Genomic DNA, 18,275 nt, shown 5'->3' with positions numbered 1-18,275 from the left:
AGGAAGGTTCCCCTGCAAAGGGTCTCTGCCTGCCCCCCTGTTCCAGCCCCTCTCGCTGAGTAAAGCACCCGGTGTCAGGGCACTTGGATCCGGGGGAAGAGCAGGCTGGAGCAGGACTCCGTGCCACAGCTTTCCCCCTGGCCGCCGCACACCCACCCTGGGGACGGCTGAACCCTGCTGCTCACCCACCGCGGCTCCTGCCCGTGAGCCCCTCAGTCACAGACCTGCGACAGCCCGGTCCTGTGGCGCAGAGCCCTGCTGAGAGCTCCCACGGAGGATCCTCTCCCTCTCTCCATGTGAAACTTGGAGGGAAACTCAAACAGAGAGAGATGCAAACTTCAGCAGCCGGAGTGAGCCAGCGAGCCCTGCTCCAGTGCGACGCGGACGGGTGGGTGCCCCCCGTGCCGGTAGGGGCCCCTAGGGAAGCTGAGCCAGGTGTGCACTCACCACAGTGAAATCGCGGGATGAGCAGTTCTCGCCGCTGAAGTTGCAGCTCTTGAGCATGTCGTCGAGTTGGTGGCCGGTACGGTTGACAATGTCAGCCATGTCGGGGTCAGGGTAGAGCAAGTCCGTGGCCTTGTGACCATCCCGGTCCTTGGGGGGCAGTCCGGTCATGTTGGCCAAGTGAAAGATGTCGGCGTCGGTGAGTGCCGAGTGGCGGTAGCGGTTGATGTTGCAGATGGTGATGGCCGGGAAGACCATCTCACGGATGGCCTCCTCGTCCAGGGCCATGACATGGGGGTGCTCCAGGTAGAGCAGCGCTGACTTGGCCGCCTGGTAGAGGAAGAAGGCGAGGGAGGCCAGGAAGGCAAATGCCCAGAGGGTCTGGCGCACGCCCAGCCGTCCCGACCGGCAGATGTGTCCCAAGCCGTGCAGCGTGCTGGTGCTGGCAAAGGTGGCCAGATCCCGGGAGCGGGGCCGGGCAGGCTCCTCGATCAGGCTCTCCTTGTCCCCTTCTTCTTTCTCCTTCTGCTTCTCATCCTCTTCAGCAAATTTGATTTTACACACGATCTCAATCGGCATCTGCCCCGTGCAGCTGGTGTGCCCAGCCAGCGAGCTGCCCCCTGGCACAGGCACTGGCCGAGAGCCCGGCCAGGCGCTGGGAGGGGGTTCGGGTCCCCCCCAAGCCCCAGCACGGCACCGGGAGGGCCGAGCCGTCTCGGGAGGGAAGCGCAGCCCCTCTCAGCAGCTCCGAGCCGCCGCTTCCCTCTTGTCTCACTAGTCGATCGTCTCCTTGTGCCTTCGCTTATCAGCACAAATACAGCTGTCAAAAACCCCTCTCTCTCCTCTCCCTCGCTCTGTCTCTCTGCCTCTCTCCTTCGCTCCTCTCTGGTTAAGACCCCAGCAGATACAGGCAGCATTTAGGCATCATGTGCTAATAAAATCCAGGGAATACTTAATAATTCAAGACATGTCAACATTATTTCATCGTCAAATAAAGAGCAAGCGTCAGAGAAAAGAGGCAGTGTGAAGGGCCCGGCGCCTCCGGGGCAGGGAGCCACGCTGCGCCCGCTCCCCAGCTCCGGCCCCGAAGTGCTGCCGGAGCCACTTGTTTGAATGGCTCGGGAGCTGCCGGAGCCGAGCCGTGCCGAGCGGAACCGAGCCGTTCCGTGCCGTGCCGCGCGATGCCGAGTCGTTCGTGCCGCGCCGCGCCGCGCCGTGCGATGCCGAGCCGTGCCGAGCCGTGCCGTGGCGGGCGGGGCACGAAGCCTGTCCCCCGCCGTCGCCGCTGCCGCCGCGCTCTCCGCCTGGCCCCGCCGTGCCCCGCCGGCCCGAGCGCCCCGGGGCAGAGCGCGGCGCGGCTCGGCGGGGGCGGGCAGCCTGCGGGCAGCTCGCCCGGCGGCCCCCTCCTGCTCGCCCGCCTGCGGACTCCTCCTGCCTCGGCGGCTCCCTGGCCGTTAACCGCCTCCCTGCCGCGGCCCGCCGCGACCCACGGCGGCCAGCGCCGAGTCACGGCCGTCCCGGCCCCGGCCCCGGCTGTCCCGGCGGGATCCGGCCGGCGAGACGCCGCCGGAGCGGGGCTGAGCACGGGGCGCCAGGGGTGCACTTTCCCGTGCCTCCCCCCGGCCCCGCCGTGCTCCTCGGTGCCCCGGAGCCAGGAGGGCGGCAGTATCGCCTCCCGCGCCCCGTGTCCGCCGCCCCCCTCTCCACTGCGCTCGCTGTGCACCCGGGATGGGCTCCTCCGGCTTCATTTCTGCCCCCCTTCCCTCCCTCCCTCCCTCCCTGTTCCTCATTGTTCCACGGCAGCGTGCAAGAAGTGGAGGGCACCACAAGCAGGGACCAACTCTGCTAGAAAGGCTGAGCCGGGGTAGCCCTCACCCCGTCCTGCCCTGCCGAGCCCTTGCTCCTCCCGGGGACGTCTGCTCCCTCCAGGGCACGCTACCGTCGACCCTCGCACAGCCCCAGGCAGCACCCAGCCCCGTGGCAGCACTGCCCTGACAAGCAGGGTGTCCTCCTGCCCTGTCCTGCGTCCTGCTGCAGCGGGGCTCTGGTAGCGTGGCTCAGTCATGAGGTGGTGGGTTCAACCTTGGGGCACCAACTACACGGCACCTGTGTCTGTCTCTTCCCAATGCACAACACCTCTGCCAGCAAGTTTTGATCTCTTCCAGTTTCCTGCCTTGGTTTCACCAGCTGGTGATGAGGGTTTGCTGAACCAACCTACTCACTCACAAGTCAAGCAACCCTCTGTGACACTGCCTGGCGGCACAGTGGTGGGGGAAACACCAGCTCCCTGTCCCCAGAACAAGCCCAGCGCTGGGTACCCCCCCCAGCAGACACGGCTCTGCTGAGAAGGTGCGTGCCTGGCAGGGAATCCAGGGTCTCCGGAGGACAAGTGATGAGACAGCCGCCCATGAGCGCGACAAGAGGCCTCGCCTCTCCTCAGGGACTGCGCCGCAGGTCAGCGTGACCTTCACTGTGCTGCCAATGCCAACGGCAAAGCTTCCCCCAGTCGTCCGGCAAGCGCACATGCATCTTCAATCTTCCCATCGATCTGTGCATGGCACACATGTTTCTGCCTCTCTGTGGGTCAATACAGCATGATAGGCTGCCTCCGGCAAGGAGCACGCACAGCCCCAGCCGCCTGTTTCTCCCTGCCCAAGGGATGCAGCATGCACATGCCAGCCCTGCACCTCCAGCTCCGAAGGACGTGGTAGGAGTAGGCTGGGCAGGTGACCCAAGTGCTGCTGCCACCACAGGTGCCCCAGCCACATAGCCACCAGACTCCAGTTGCTTCCACAGAGACCCTTGGCCCCCTGGGGGATGCTTGGCCCAGCAGGGACCATGGGTGGAAAGGGCCTGATCCTGTGGCAAGGAGTTTCCATAGGGCCAGCAATGGCCAGCCCTGGGTCTTTGGTCTGCAGAGCTGGATGTGTGGTCCCTGCCTGCACCTCTCAGGTGCTGTGGTGGTGAGGGACACGAGGGCATGGAGGGTCTGCCAGGCAGGTCACCCCATAAGCGCAGACCCTGAGGCACAGGGCAAACTGAGCTGTATGAGTGTGGGATCAGCTGGAGGCCAGTGTCCTGTGTGCTGGACAGTCATGGCACGGGAGCAGCCCTGTCCCTTGGCTTCCCACAGGACCCTGTTCCCCATACCAAGGGGATCACATACCCCTGCTTTCTCTGGGTGTCTTCAGCTCCTTTATCAACTGCCACCTGGACTGGGGACATGTTTCAGCACCATCCCCACAGCATGAACCCCTCCTGTGTGGCCAAAGAGGTAAGTCCTCTCCCGTCTCCTTTCCTGGCTCTCCTCTCCTGTTGTGCTCTGCTCCTGCCTGTCCACCCAGCAAGGGCAAAGGAGTGTCAGGGTCTCATCTCCTTGCAGGATTACCCAAGGCTGGAGTGCAGCCAGGGATCCCCAACCCTTGATTCCAGGGTTGGGATCAAGCTGTGCCCAAGTGAGTGGCACCCACAGCACAAGCCTCATGCCCATCTGCAGCTGCAGGCCTTTGACAAGCCATGGAGAGGGGAGGACTATGGCTTCACAGCCAGGGAGCTCTGGAAGAGAGAGCATGCTGGGAGAGACAGTGGGATGGAGGTGCAGGGAGTGGGGATGCAGCATGGCTTGGGAAGCTGGGCAGTGGGGCTTAGGGACTGCTTTCTACTCAGACTAGACAAGACAAAGAACAAAGCATGAGCTAGGAATGGCTGGTGCTGTCTGCAGCATGCCAGTGTTTGCAAACACGTCTGCAGGGCCCCAAGGTTCCACAGCGGAGCCTCTCACCTGTGGCTGAGTGCCCGCACACGGAGGCATGAGGCCACACAGGGGAACTCTGTGGTGTGTAGTGGGGCTCATCTGCCCCTTCACCTGGCCACATGCAGCTGCAGAGTCTGTTTGCCCCCTGATGGTCCCTTATTCAACCCTTGGATAGGATGCTAACAGTCAGGAGAAGCACAATGCCCTGGGCTCCTGTGCTGACCTCACTAGCCACCGTGCAAGCAAGCCAACAGGATGGGAGAGCCAGCCAAGGGCTTGCCAGCAGATTGGGAAAGTGGAGCCTCTCCTGCTTACCCCTGTGCCCCCCAGCCAGGGGAATGCTGATCGTCAGGGACTTGGCGCAAGGCCCATGTACTACACTCAGATGATGGGGGGAGGCTGCGGGTGCCAGGGAAGACAGGACTGGAATTCGAAATGATGTTGACAAATCGGAGAAATGGCCTGAAAACAATCAGATACAATTCAAAAGGACAAGAGCTGGGCTGGGGTGGGAAGCAAATCTGCCCGGAAAGCAGAGGGCGAGCGGCTGGAGGGCAGGGCTGCCAAGTGGGCAGGAGGGCAGGACAGAGCCCGGCTCAGCAGTGGGCAGCAACATCAGCTTGTCTGAGTTTAACACCAGACCCCAGCACAATCCCAGGTGGATAAAAAAGGCATGCAGAGGGGTGGAACCCTCAGGCAGGACATGTTCTGCAGGTGCAGTTATCTGTGTGAGTAGGAGCTGTTTCCAGATGCCCAGCAGCCAGACAGATGCTTGGAAAAGCAGCTGGGAGTTAGGAGAAAAAAGGAGAAACCTCCTACATTTGGGATATGGGATCTATCAGTTCAGTATGGGATCTCTGGCAGCCCTGCGACTGCACTGAACTCAGTGAAAAGGACAATGTTGCTCAGGGCTGCGTGAGAAGGAGAATCATCATGAGGCATTTGAAGTGTTTGCTGGCGGCAAGGCATTACTGGGAGCCCTGTGTCAGGTCCGGGGCACACATCAAGAAAAATCCAAAATAATTGTAAAGAGTTTAGAGGATGGCAGTAACAGAGAGCAGTGATGGAGACTGGCTGGACACACTGGAGGTTTGGGTGTGAGCAGAGGAGGTTAAGAGGCTGTATCCATGGACGAAATAACAGCACAGAAGGAGGGGGCTTTCTACAACATCAGGGCTCTGACACACCCACAGAACACAGCGGGAGACAGGTGAAGTCTACACATGGGAGAAGCTGGCCCCACGGTCTGTAGGGATGCTTGATGAACCTAACCCTGCTGTGGTGCCCTCCAGCACCCTCATGGTGATTCATCCCCTCCAAGACACAGGCTGTTTCTATTCTTAGCCCAGTCCAGGTAAGGGTTTGGATGTGATTTCCCTTTCTTGTCACCCAGCCAATGGATTGACTCTTCCATACCAAGACCCAAACTCCCACTGCACTCCAGCACTGGTGCTGTGCCACTGCAGTGAGCTCACCCTCCCAGCCAGCCTGCGGGACTGCAGCTCCTCAGGAGGGATGCAGGGGATCAGCTCGGGGGACCAAGAGTGACGTGGCAGGGGCAGCCCTGAAGGGTGTGGGACATTGGTGGTCAGCAGGCAGCTGTCCAATGGGAGACCCCCATCAGGGAGCTCCTACCTGATACTCTGCTGGCCAAACTGGCCAGGATGTGGATCCAGCCTGCTGAGTGCTTCTACTGCCAGCCCAAGTCTTTGAGCTGGCTGCTACATCTTTCTCGCCAGCTCCTCACACTCCAGAGTTGATGCTGGCCACAACCCCATGCCCAGAGGGAAGTGGATCTGGGGCAATCATTACTTTTGATCTAATTGAAGGGAACGTGACTGCGGAGCCCAGCTGGCCGCAGTACTCAGCTCTGCCTCATGCAAGTTGCATCCTCTGAGACCCTTGCAAACACGTTGGCTTAACAAGAACAGCCTCATTCCATGGCCTCCCCGGCATGCTGCCGGCGCCTGCCCAGCAGGTCAGCTCTGCAGCAAGGACGGCAAGTGCCTCGGCTGTGGGGAGATGTGGGATGACAAGATGTCCACTCCAATTACAGGAGAGCAGGGCTGGCGACAGTGTGATGAGCATGCCAGGCATCAGTGTCTGCTGTGGATCTGGCTGGGGGGGGGCACAGGAGCAGTAATGCTGCCTGCACCCCTCTTGCTGAAACCTCTGCAGCATCCTCCTGCACTCACTGGGAGTGGTGGGGCTGGGAATGGTGGGAGGGAGATGTACGCACCAGGGTAGGAGCGGAGCCATTGATTTGAGCACTGTTACCAGCTGCATCGCGTTGGGATGGGGAAGATGGCAGCATCAGTGCTGCACATGCACCTCACTGGTGGTCCTGGTCCCCAGTTTGGCCCACTGTGACAGATGAAGGGTCCGCCAGGGTCAGCAGACGCATGGGAGATGCAGCACCCCATTAACGCACTGACCCTATTTACGTAAACTACCCCCATTAAACACAATACCTTATTAAACGCTTTACCCCAATTAAGTGCAATACCTTAATTAATGCAACACCCCAATTAAAGACAACACTCCCATTCAATTTATTCCTTCATTAAGCACAAAACCTCAATTACAAAGTCTCTTTTGTAAGCTGTGTGCGTGAGCTCACACAAGGTGCCCTGGACACCTTTTGCGGCTGCCAAGAAAGCAGCGCTGAGTTTATGTGGCCTTTGAGGTCCTGCCTCCAGGAATTTAAGGAGTGAGTTTCAGTAGGACCTGGGTACAGGACCATCTGTTTGATGGCTGAGAGGACAATGCCTGCATCAGAGCTGGGTTAAATTCCATGGACACTCAATGGGATGATGGGTCCAATCCCTGCCTGATCATGGGAGAAAAAGGTTGAGCCCAGGCTGATTCCATGGTATTTAACCCTGGTGAGCAGTGACATCTCACTTGTCACCCTCCTGAATTCCCCTTCCCAGAAATGCTCACCCAGCTAGCTCTTGCTCCTGTGCCTGGGAAGAGGCAGCAGGCAGTGGACACTGTGGGGTTCCCACCCATGTGCAGCAGCTCCTGCTTCTGGTCTCTACCTGAGACACCCCACATGCCATGAACCTGCGCTGCCCTGGCTCTGCCAGGCTGAAAGCCAGCACCCCCTGTCCATGTTCTTCTTTGACCCTGTCAGTACAAACCACCCCCAAACTGAGCCAGCCACTTAATCGCACTGCACAAACATTCCCACAGAAAGAAAACAAACCTAAAAGCCTCCCAAATCTATGCAAATGAGCAAAACCGAGTGTTCTCCCCAGGAGGATGCCCAGATGTCAGCACAGAGGGTGTTCAGCTTCCCCAGGAGGATGCCCAACCCAGCACCCCTCTCCTGACTCCGGATCTGGCAATGCTCGCTGGCCCGCGACCAGCAGGAGGTCAGGCTCGGCTGACGTTGCCCTCCAATCCTGCGTGGGAGGAGTGGAGGAAATGGCCTCACCACCCTCAGAGCATCCCCCACGGCTGGAAAGGCTGTGGCAGACGTGACCAGGGAGCGGCTGCATGGCAGCAGGAGCCCTGGCTCTGTGCATGGGCAATGGGATGTGCACAGTCCCTCCTGCGCTCAGCACTGTTAGGAAGGGGAAGACACCCTGGGAGCCATCGCTGCAGCGAGCAGAGACAGTCATTTGGGTTTATAGCCTTTTATTGCTGCAGCTGCTTGGTCCTCCCTTCTCCCTGCCATCTTGAGGAGGGCAGCGGGGCAGGCTGGCACATGGCCACACTGTGCTGAGCAGCTCGGCAGTGGTGCACCCTCCTGGGGTGCCACTGGGCTTCCACTGCTAGCAAAAACACCAGCACAGCAGGGAAACAGGCTCAGCACCTTGCTGGGACAGTCCCCAGCACTGTTTCCCTCACAGCCCCTCTGTCCACAGCCTGAGACCCCCCACCTCCACCACTTGTCACCTGCCTGGTGGTTTATAAAATTTTAAAGTTAATGGTGTAATAAACTCCAATAATTGTATTGCAGCTGCAGCAGGGCATCCTGGGATGAATACATTACGGGAGCTGCAGCAGTTGGGCAGAGAGGACAGCACAGGGAGATGCTCCAGCCAGTGCAGCCAGAGAAGGACAAGCTTCACCCAGGTCCTGCTGTGAGTGGGGCAACCCCTTGCTTAACTCCCTCCCAAGTGGCAGCTGAGCAAAGGTGACTGGAGGGCAGAGTGGAAGGGTGATGAAGGCTGCAGGGCTGAAGGCCAACCCAGCAGTGTCAGGAAGCCCAGCACCAGGTTCTTCAGAGACCTCTGGAGAAGTGCAGCCTGCAAGTAGCCCCAGTGCAGGGCACAGCAAATGCTGGCACTCCGGGAGCACCCACACTGGGCAGCAGGGCTGCACCGCACTCCTCCATCCCATCTCTGGGCCTGAGGGATGGGAGAAGCTGGATGGGAGCGTGCCCAGCCAGCGGAGCATGCGGATCTGCCCCGAGAGACATCATTCAGCTGCTCCCTCATGCTCAGCTGTGCCCGCAGGCCCCATCCTGCCCCAACCCCTGCAGTCATTGGTACGCAGTGCTGGGCCGAGCACCCTGTGGCCCCTCCTGGCCCTGGACTGCTCCTCCTGTACCATCTGCTGTACTTCACCAAAGGCAGCTCCTGCTTCCCATTTGGCTTTCCTAAAAACAACAGAGTCATAAACTGCCAGCAGAGCTGCCTCAGCACAGCAATAGGGCTGAGGTTTTAAATGCACCCAAGTCAGGAGGCTGGGAGTTATGGATCCCCAGGCAGCCATAGCTCAGCTGCATGGTGCCCATGATGGTCCTGCGCGTGCACAGCCGTGCGCCACGGGCAAGGGGCAGAGTTAGTGTTACCATGGGAACCATCGCTCCCCATTTTCCAACATTTGTGTGATTAAAACCTCAACCTTAATGCCATAGCTCCACTGATGGCATATATGGTGGGGGCACCCTGCCTGCCCTCTCCAGGCTGCTGGGCAAAGGGGCTGGGAGCCCAGGAGTGCCCCTGCTCCCTGATGGCTGATGGAGATGTGGTGGACAGACTGGGTCTGCAAGGTGAGTGGGAAACCAGAGCCAGTCTGGGAAGGGGACCCTGGACTGAGTACAGCATAGGCACAGCACACGTGTGGCCACCAAGCACACTGCATGGGCCCCTACATTGGTCATGAGCGCTGACGGCAAGGCAAGTGCCCACCTGGCTGTAGAGCACATGGCAAACACAACACAGGTGCTGTGCCAGGGGTTGAGGAACTGGTGCCTTCATCACCCTGTGTGCTCCAAACCCCAGGCACGCTGCTGGCACCAAGTGCATGTTGCAAACTCCAAACATCTCATTGATCTTCATCTGCGGCATACTGCAAATAGGGAAAACATCTGCCTGCAGAGCATCCTGGAAACATCAACCTCAAAGGTGAGCTGGGCTATTGCAAACGTGTCACCATCAGGCACCAAGCACCATCTCTCCCTGCAGACTGGCAGCTGGCACTGAGCACAGAGGGCACTGCCGGTGCCACACATGCCACAGACACTGAAAACTGCACTGTGAGCATGAGACGCATGACGGACTGTGAGCTCTGAGTGCACTGGAGTGAGCCTCAGCACCGGGACAGCACAGGCTGGTGGCACTGCTAATGCAAGAGCTGGTGCTAGCAGTGCACACAGACTGTGCAGCTGCTCCAAAGCGGGCCAGTATCCAGCACCAAGCACAGGCTGGACAGCAGGAACACCACAAACACTGTGCAGCAAGCTCTGTAAATGGCAAAAGCACCAGGAACCTTGTGCTGACCACATCATGGGCTGCACTTCCAGAGCACGTTGCGAGTGAGCAGTACACTGGGCACTGGGGCAGGATGCAGGGCATGTGCTCACACCTGCGGGAGCGAGCGGGAGTGTGCGGGCAGCAGGAGCTTGCTGCGGGCACCCCACTGTGGGCACCAAGGCTGAGCCCACCGCGGGCACTGCACATGCATTGGTGCTGGGCAGCAAGCACGGCACCAGCGGTGTGCTGTGAACATTCATCACACCACAGGAACCAAAACACTGAGCACAGTGTGGAGAGCCGGCTGGTGCGAGCACGGGCTATGCCGCAAATGCCAAGTCGAACAGACGCAGGGCACACCTTGAATGGAGAGATTGCTGAGCACTTGGCAAACAAAAAACCACAGCTGACACCAGACACTGAAGGTGCTGCAAACATCATCGGCGGCGGGGTGCACACCCTGAGCACACTGAGTATGCCGAGTGCTGCTGACACTGAGCGTAAGGGCTGTGTAAATAACAACGATGCCACAGGTATTAAGTGCTGAGCACTCTGCAATTATCAAGCAAACTGTGGGCATCAAGCTCTGCACACACCATGACTGCAAACACACTGCAGGCACCAATTTGACAAATACTCTCCTGATAACAAGCATGTGGCTGGTGCTCTGGGCACCGAAAAGAGCGCGCCAGTGTGGGTACAGAGTGCCGCGGGCTATTGCAAACACCAAATCTGGCGCAGGCACTGAATGCTGCACACATCAGCTCGGGCATTGTGTGCATCGCACATACCCAATATAGCACGGGCGCTGAATGCCAACCAAATCCTTCACTGGTTCCCAGCTATGTGCTGTGCTATAAGAAACATGCCAAGTCACCACCCTCTAAATGCATTGCGAACACCAAGTGGATGCAGACACCACGCAGTCTCACGCTGACCATCAAGAACTGGTCGTGCTGCAGCCAGCCCCTTCCTGTGCCAGCCTCAATGCCCACTGAAAGGAGCGGCTTCTCCAGGTGCTGTGAACACCAGAGTTGGTGGCACCTAGTGCTGACACACCGCATGTCACAAACCCACCCCAGGTGAGCACCAGCAGCTGCGGTGAAGGCAGCTCAGCCCGGAGGCTGCCAGCCCTGTGGTTCCTCCACACCGGGGTGCGTGGGGTCCTGCCTGTCTCTTGGGGAGCGACAGCCATGCAGTAGTGCCAACAGTGTGGCGTGTGCCGGTGTGCTCAGGGCCTGTTATTTCATTTTCACTTGTCCCATCCCATTAGCACAGCTGTCTGCCACCAGAGAAGGGAAAATTGATGCTAAACGGGATATCAATTTATCATGGAGTGTGTCACCCGCCGCACGGCTCTGCCAGCCGAGCAGCAGAGACGCGCTGCACCAGCCAAGCAGCACCTGTAATTAACAGCTCGTCAGCCTCCCCCACACGCTGCAGCCTGGGCACCAGCTGGTGGGTGTGGTACGGGGAATCCCAGCTGCGATGCCACCCTCCACCCCTAGCTGGGACCCCAGCATCACTCCTCAGGGCCACGTGTGCCCACCTCCCAGGCAGGGACAGAGGCAGTCACCAGGTTGCGTGTGGGTGTACCGGGGATGCCAGCCTGAGGAGCGGCTTGGAGAGCCGGCTTAGAGAGGTTTGCCCCCTGCCCCAGCCCTGCCTCATCTGCTTTCAACCCTGCCCTGATCCCTCCCAGCTGAGGTGTCCCAGCACGAGGCAGAGCTGCAGCTCCTGTGGTGACAGTGCCCAGTGAGTAACGAGCTGGGAGCCCGGCTCCCGGGCATGAGTTACAGCCGCTGCCTGTGCTCAGTGAGACATCAATCCCCGTCGAGTGGCGGGGACAGAAATGTAGAGTTCAGTGTGCCGGGAAGGGGCAGCAGGATGGGCCATCAATCCTGGGCAGGAGGGTGGGATGCCAGCACAGGCAAGGTTGGAGGGCACCCACTGAAACAGCCCCTGCCCACATCCCCATGTTTACCCCTGGTGCCCCTGGGTGCCCCCAGCCCCAGGAGAATGCAGGCTCTTGTGCCCAGTCCACACTGCCCAGCTGAGGGGCCTCAGCAGGAGGGATGGGCCAGATGTGGCTGCCCCCAGCCCGAGGATGCCAGTGGCCATACTGGGGAACAGAAAGGAGGGAAGGGCCCACTGGGACAGCCTAGTGCAGAGCTAGGAATAGGGTCCCAACCTGGTGCCAGAAAAACCTCTAGGTGTTTTTGTATGAGCAAAAACATCTCCATCCCTGCTACTCCAGGCTGCTCAGCTGTGCTCCCACCTCCCCTCAATGGCCCTGCCATACACGGGTGCTGCAATCACACAGCCCCTTCCCCACTGGAGAAGGCAGGAGCAGGACCGAACCCCACTCATCCTCAGCTGGGCACTACCACCCCTGCCCTGCACCCCACGTGCCTGAGTGGTGCAGAGGTGGCCATGGCAGTGGCAGTGGCAGTGGCAGTGGCAGTGGCAGTGGCAGTGGCAGTGGCAGTGGCATGGCGGGAGGCAGCGGGCCAGCACGGAGGCCAGCTGAGCTGAGGCTGTTTGCAGCTTTGATGTTAAACACCCAGAGATGAAATGCATGGCCCGGGGCTGGGTCCCTTGCAGCCAGCCGCTGGCCAGCCTCTGGCTGCGGAGCCGCGCCAGCAGCGCTGGGGCCGATAATTGGATGCATGTTTCTTCCAATGAGTTTGTATCATTTTTATGTAAATTTGACATTTTCCTGATGTTCTGTAATGTGCACAAAGCAAGTGCCGCTCCTGCCGTCGGCAAAGCCTATTTCCTTCCTGTCTGAAGTGCTGTGTTGATTTAAGGGCCTGCTGATACGCACAGCCAGGGCCCCCCCGTGCACACACACGTGCTCACACGTGGCTCGCTGCCTCCGATCCGTCTCCACCAGTCTCACGTGCTGCTCCCAAGCACCTTACCCCATGTCCAGCCCAAGGCTGTCCTGCACTGGGACACTATGGACCTGGGCTCCCCAGGAAAGCAAAGCACCTTCTTTATCCTTCTCACGTGCCACCAAATGATGCCGCTTGGCTGCTCGGCTCATCCTGATGGAGGGGAAGAGGTTCCCCCATGCCCTGCAGGGAAGGAATGCCGCCAGCAGTCCCTCAGGGCTCTTCCATCTCCTATTGGAAAGTAGGAGGAGCTCAGAGCCCAGGAGCCAGAGCAGGAGGAAAGGAAACAGCGACCAGGAGTCACCTTTCTGGCAGCACAGGGAGGTGCTGCCAATTAACCACTTTCAGGGGACCGTGCAGTGGGAGCTTTGGACATTGCTGCCTGGGAGCTGACAGGGGGGCTGGGTGCATCTGCCCAGGCATCCCGTGGCACTGCTGGGCAGGGCTCCCATGTCTTGGTCATAGACCACCTGCTTACGGGCAGCAGCTGTGGCACTGGGGGTGCCTTCCTTGGGGTGGGGGCACCCCAGCTCCCCCATCCCCGGTTTCTCATGCCGCACACTTTTCCCGGGCTCTGTCTGTGGTGCAGGCGAGTGGGTTTCAAAGGCAGTGCTGCTATTTAAAGCCCTTATTGTTCGCGTCCTTGACACCGACAGCTACATCCTGCTGTCGTTCGATGTGAGCGCATCCTGGCCCGGCCAGCCAGAGGAAGGCAGCTAATGAAGAGCAAGTGCAAAGACGCCTCTTCTTTGTCCTGTTCACAAAGCAGCTTCCCAAACAGTCCCCCTCCGCCCTTCACTGAGCAGCTATTTATAGTTCCCTTCCCCAGCGCATGCTGGGAGTTTCCTCCAGACTGTGATGCCCTGGGATCCCTTCAATGGGCCTCAGGGATGAAGGCTTTGTGACCCCTCAGCCCTGAGAGCTGATAGCAAATCCCATCCCATCCTTGCATGCTCCCCTTCCAGAGGTAGCCATGAGGACAGCTGGGTCAGCCAGGGCCGGGGAGAGGGCTTCCCACAGGGTCATCTCCCTACCCAGCCCTGGCAGCCAGTGGTCCTGGGGGAGCTTCTCCATCTGGGCAGCATAGCTGCCTCTCTCCTCTTCATTCCTGTAGGCAAGCACACATCTGCTGCTGCTGCTCCCCTGCCTGCCTCAGGCACGGGGCTGTGCAGCTGTGGGACACAGCGGAGGGCTGAGTGCCCCATCTGAACCCTCCGTGCCCGGGGCAGCCTGTCTCCTGGCCCCCCGTCACAGCGGGCATCTGCTGTACCCCCGTGCCAGGTGCTGCTCTCTCCAGCGAGAGGCTTTGACAGGAAATTAAAGATTGATGTTCCCCGCGGCACCTGTGCCAGCAGCGCCCACGGTGCTGAGGACGTGCCCAGAATGGCAACCTGAGGGTGGGGAGGGCAGTGGGCAGGCAGGGGTGCCTGGGGCATTTGACTAGAGAGCAGAGGGGCTATGCAGGGGACAGAGGTGGCATGAGGAGGGAAAGGATGTATCCCCTGTGCCCTGGCACTGCATCGGGTGTCCAGAGCCAGGCAGGGAAATGCCCCTTTGCAGACAGGGCAGCGTAGGGGTTGAAGGGGCTGCAGAGGCAGCAGCAGAGGATCATAGAAGTTCTAGATCATCTAGAAGTTCTGTGCAGAGCCCTCAGCCCCTTCCCTACCTCCTTCAGGGTGGGCAGCCACCAGTCCCTTAAGGGGACACCTCAGGGCAGGCCAGGGGATCCAGCATGTGGCTAACTGGCCACCTGGCACAGTGAGCGGGCCATGCAGCTGAGCAGGCAGCATGATGCCAGGAGCATTTCCTCCCTCCTACTGGGAGGGGATTAAGCTCAGCCAAGCTCTGGCTGGCAGTGGCCATGCCCACACAGCTGCATGTGTGGCTGCAGCTGCCTCCTCCACTCCCAGTGCAGCCGGGTATTGCATCCTGCTGCACCCACCGCCTGCTCCAGGGGCGAGTCCCCCCTGCTCCCAAGGCACAGGTCTGTGCCAGATCCCATTGCATCCTGTACCAACTCCCACGGGCACGTACTGAGGCCCACAAGGGTGGTGGCACCTGTTCCCCCACTGCCTGCCCTGGACACGCACCCACCACGACCGTGGGTCTCTCCCCACAAACACCGGGCACCTTGGTGTGTAGGGCTATGGTTTTGTGAAATATGGCCCCTATAAATCCCGTCGTGTGCGTGCCATAATTCTCAATATATTTTCAAATATAGTTCAATTATTTTTCCCATATATCATGGGGAAATTGCATTGGCGAGTGGCGGCACTAAGCAGGGAGCGCGTGGCGGGGCGGCATTAATAGGATTGTGCATGGTATTATGCATGAGGTCGTTCAGGACACAGTGGGGAACCTCCCGTGCTCCAGAGAGACGGGAAGGAATAAATCAGGCTATTAGCCCAGCACCTTGCTCAGGTCTGCAGGGGATTAATCTCTACAGCGTGTAGAGATCCCAGCTGGGCTGTCTCCCTGGGAAGTCTCCCTGGGCTGTTTTCAGAAGCTCTGTCCCACTCTCTGCCCATGTCTGCCCAAAGCACCAGGGAGCAGAGGCAGTGCTGAATGTGCCAGAATCACCAAAGTGGATGTGACATCTCTCTGGGGAGCCGTTTACCATGACGGCACGCAGGGCAGTCCCTGGGCTGTGTGTAGAGACTGGTGCGACACTGGGAAAACCCTGGGTATCTTGGGACTTTTCTGGAAAAGCCTCATCCTTGGCTCAAGCTTGCAGTCCTCGTTCCAGCCCTGTGTGAGGCCCTGGCAGCTTGGTGGCCCACGCTGCAGGCGGGCAGCATGGGCACCCTTGCCGTATCTCGCCGTAAGACAGCAGCTCGGCCAGCAGCACCCGGGGAGAAGCACAGCCTTCAGGACAGGAGCATATAATCAGCCAGGACAGTCACATTTCCCTCAGTTCTCCATGAATATTTATGCAATTTGTGCAGAGCTGCCGGAGCCGATCTACTGAGCCAGAGGGGAGATGGCAGCCTGGGCCCCCAGCTTCCCCTGGGTCCCATGGGAGCTCCCTGGGGCTGGTCCCTCTTGTCTAGGCTGCTGCACACACCTCCAGGACACCACTGCCAGCAGTGAGATGGGAAATGAGGGTCCTGGGAGCAGTGACCTTGGGAATGTATGTAAGAGACCTCAGTGTCCAAGGTGGGGCTGTCCAAGGTGGAGGGAACGTTTGAACTAGCCACTAACTCCATGAACAGCACCAAAAGCAGGTCCTGGAAACTGGGTTTGTGGACTACTTACCTCCTGCCTGTTCACCTGGGAGAGCCTGGAAGCATTAGCACCACATGAGCTGCTGCCAGCTGAGGGGAGCCCAGCATGCAAGCAGCAGGAGAGCTTGGTTGTGTCTCTCCAGGGCGTCTCTGTGTGAGGGCAACTGGAATTACTACAGAGGCCAGACATCCAGGGCTGCCTGTACTCTGGTAGCACGCAGGATATTCGTTCCTGTGCATAGGGCTTGGCCCACCAAGAGCAATAAAGAGGTTCCTGGTGCTCGGCAGATGCCACCCTGGCTGGGTCCATGGGCATGCCTGGCCCTGCAGTGGGTGCCCCAGAGCAGGCAGGGAGGTGAAGGACATGCAGGGCCAGGGCATGGGTGCTTCCCAGCAGCGACAGAGCTGGCAGTGCCACAGCAAGCAGCGAGTGCAGGTGAGGTTTACAGTAAAGGGAAAAACAAATTATTAATCATGAGAGCAGCCCCAGCCGGGCTGTCAGGGCCGCATGGGCTCATGAATATTCAGCATCGGGCTGAGCACTAAATCTCATTTAAATGTCAGGGACCATTAGGCAGACAGTGAGGGGGCTGGGATGGCAGCTCCCCACTCTGTGCCAAGCCCTGCATCAGACAGAGGGGCTGGGACTGGGGTGCTGGCACCCTGCTGGCATGGCTCACGCTAGTGCTCTCTATGTCCTTAGTCCAGCACCTGGGTGCTCCCTGGGGGTGTCTGAGACCCCCTGACACCTCTGTTGACCCCAAATATCTTCTGATTTCTGATGGGGCTGAAAACCCACACCAAACACCCTACAGATGCAGATGCTGTGAACTGCATGCTCTGCTCCCTTCTGGCAGAGGAGCAAACTCTAAAGGATCACCAACCCGGTCAGGGTCAGCCTGGCAGGACAGTTTCCTGGCCCCTGGCATCCCAGCCAATCCTCCTTACTCCTCAAAGCACACGCAGGAGCAGCTCCATGTTCTTTCCTGAACACAGAGCTGGTGGGTGCTGGAGGGATGCCAGAGGGGCATCCAGAGGCATGCCTGGGAGGAGTGAGGTCATGCCAGGGAGGTGCAGGCAGCACACTCAGGGCTCTGCACTCTTGAAGTTCTCCTTTGGAGCCCATTCTTTGTCAGTGCCTGGGCACCATCTCTCTCAAGCCACCTGCCATCCATACTTAGGGTGGTTGGTGGCTCTCAGTGGTGCCCGCAGTGGTGGCACTGGCAGGAGGCAGCAGCAGGAAGGAGCAAGCACGCCTGGGCACTGCCTCCCTATGCTGGCACTCACACTCTCTCCAGCTCAGCAGGGGCCTGGCAATTACACGGATATGTTTAAGCTCTTAATCCTACTGAAGATTATTCCAAGGTCGGGGCACCAGACAGGTCCCCATGCACTGTCAGGCTGCAACGCATCCTTGCTGCCATCTGCCGGGATGGCCCAGCTCAGGGAATGCTGCCACCCTGGCACACAGCAGCTCTTCCCATGCCTGGGCCACCAACCTCCCTCCATCCATGGAACCGGCCAAAGCCTTGAGCCTGCTGGCATCTCCTGAAGGCTGGTGTGGGAATCCTGCAATCCCTGCTTGCAGGCTCTCCCAGGTACCAGGTGCCAGCCACTGGTACCTCCCCCGGCTCTCCAGCCTCCCACCTCCATCAGCTCCCTGATTTTGTCTCATGGTGCTCCATGGGAAACATGGGTGGCCTGAAGAAGAGATCTCTCCAGCAGGGCACAGGAAACATCTTGGACTTGCCATGGGTGTGGCTGGGGATCCAGAGCTGCTGTGTGCCCATCCAGGGTAACACTGAAGCTCAGAGCCGCAGAGCAGTGCCTTAGCCTGGGTCTGAAGAACCTCGGCAGCCAAAGAGATGGCTCACAAGTTCTAAAACTTTTATAATTGCTGGCATTGGCAGGTGATGATCTGAGAGCAACAAGTGGCTCGAAGATGATGCAAACCAGCCTGGGAGCAGATCTGAAGCCCACTGCAGAGCAGGACCATTAACTGCAGCAGCTCATCCCCTGGGCCATGCTGGCATCTCCCCCAGACCCCTCCAGATGAGCAGGTTTGCTTTATGGGGCCATGGCCCCAGCCCGAGGCGGGTAGTGTGATTATAACTAAAAGGAGGGAACGTGCCCAAGACAGGGAATAGGTACTCAGCCTGGGCAGTGGCACATGGGATTCCCCCTCCTGCCCTCTGCATTGCTCATTGGAAATCAGCACCCACTCCTCAGCACGGCCTCGGTTCCTCCC

General features: G+C 59.4%; 1 protein-coding gene across 2 annotated transcripts in view; it reads right to left on the bottom strand.

Annotated features, from left to right (window-relative positions):
- The window catches only part of ASIC4 (acid sensing ion channel subunit family member 4), a 62,605-nt gene that overhangs the window by 27,132 nt on the left and 17,198 nt on the right, over positions 1-18,275 (bottom strand). The window contains exon 1 of one of the 2 annotated variants that reach the window (XM_038143673.1): positions 448-1,834. The exons of the other annotated variant lie outside the window; for it this stretch is intronic. Within the exon in view, the coding sequence (XP_037999601.1) occupies positions 448-1,023 (576 nt within the window). The 5' untranslated portion in view covers positions 1,024-1,834. Of the gene's footprint in view, positions 1-447; positions 1,835-18,275 lie in introns of those variants that run through there. 2 annotated transcript variants of the gene reach the window in all.

This window comes from Motacilla alba, chromosome 7 (genome assembly GCF_015832195.1).
Source record: "Motacilla alba alba isolate MOTALB_02 chromosome 7, Motacilla_alba_V1.0_pri, whole genome shotgun sequence".
NCBI classification, from domain to species: Eukaryota; Metazoa; Chordata; class Aves; order Passeriformes; family Motacillidae; genus Motacilla; species Motacilla alba.
Note: the sequence above shows the minus strand (reverse complement) of the source record. Positions and strands in the feature narration are given on the sequence as shown.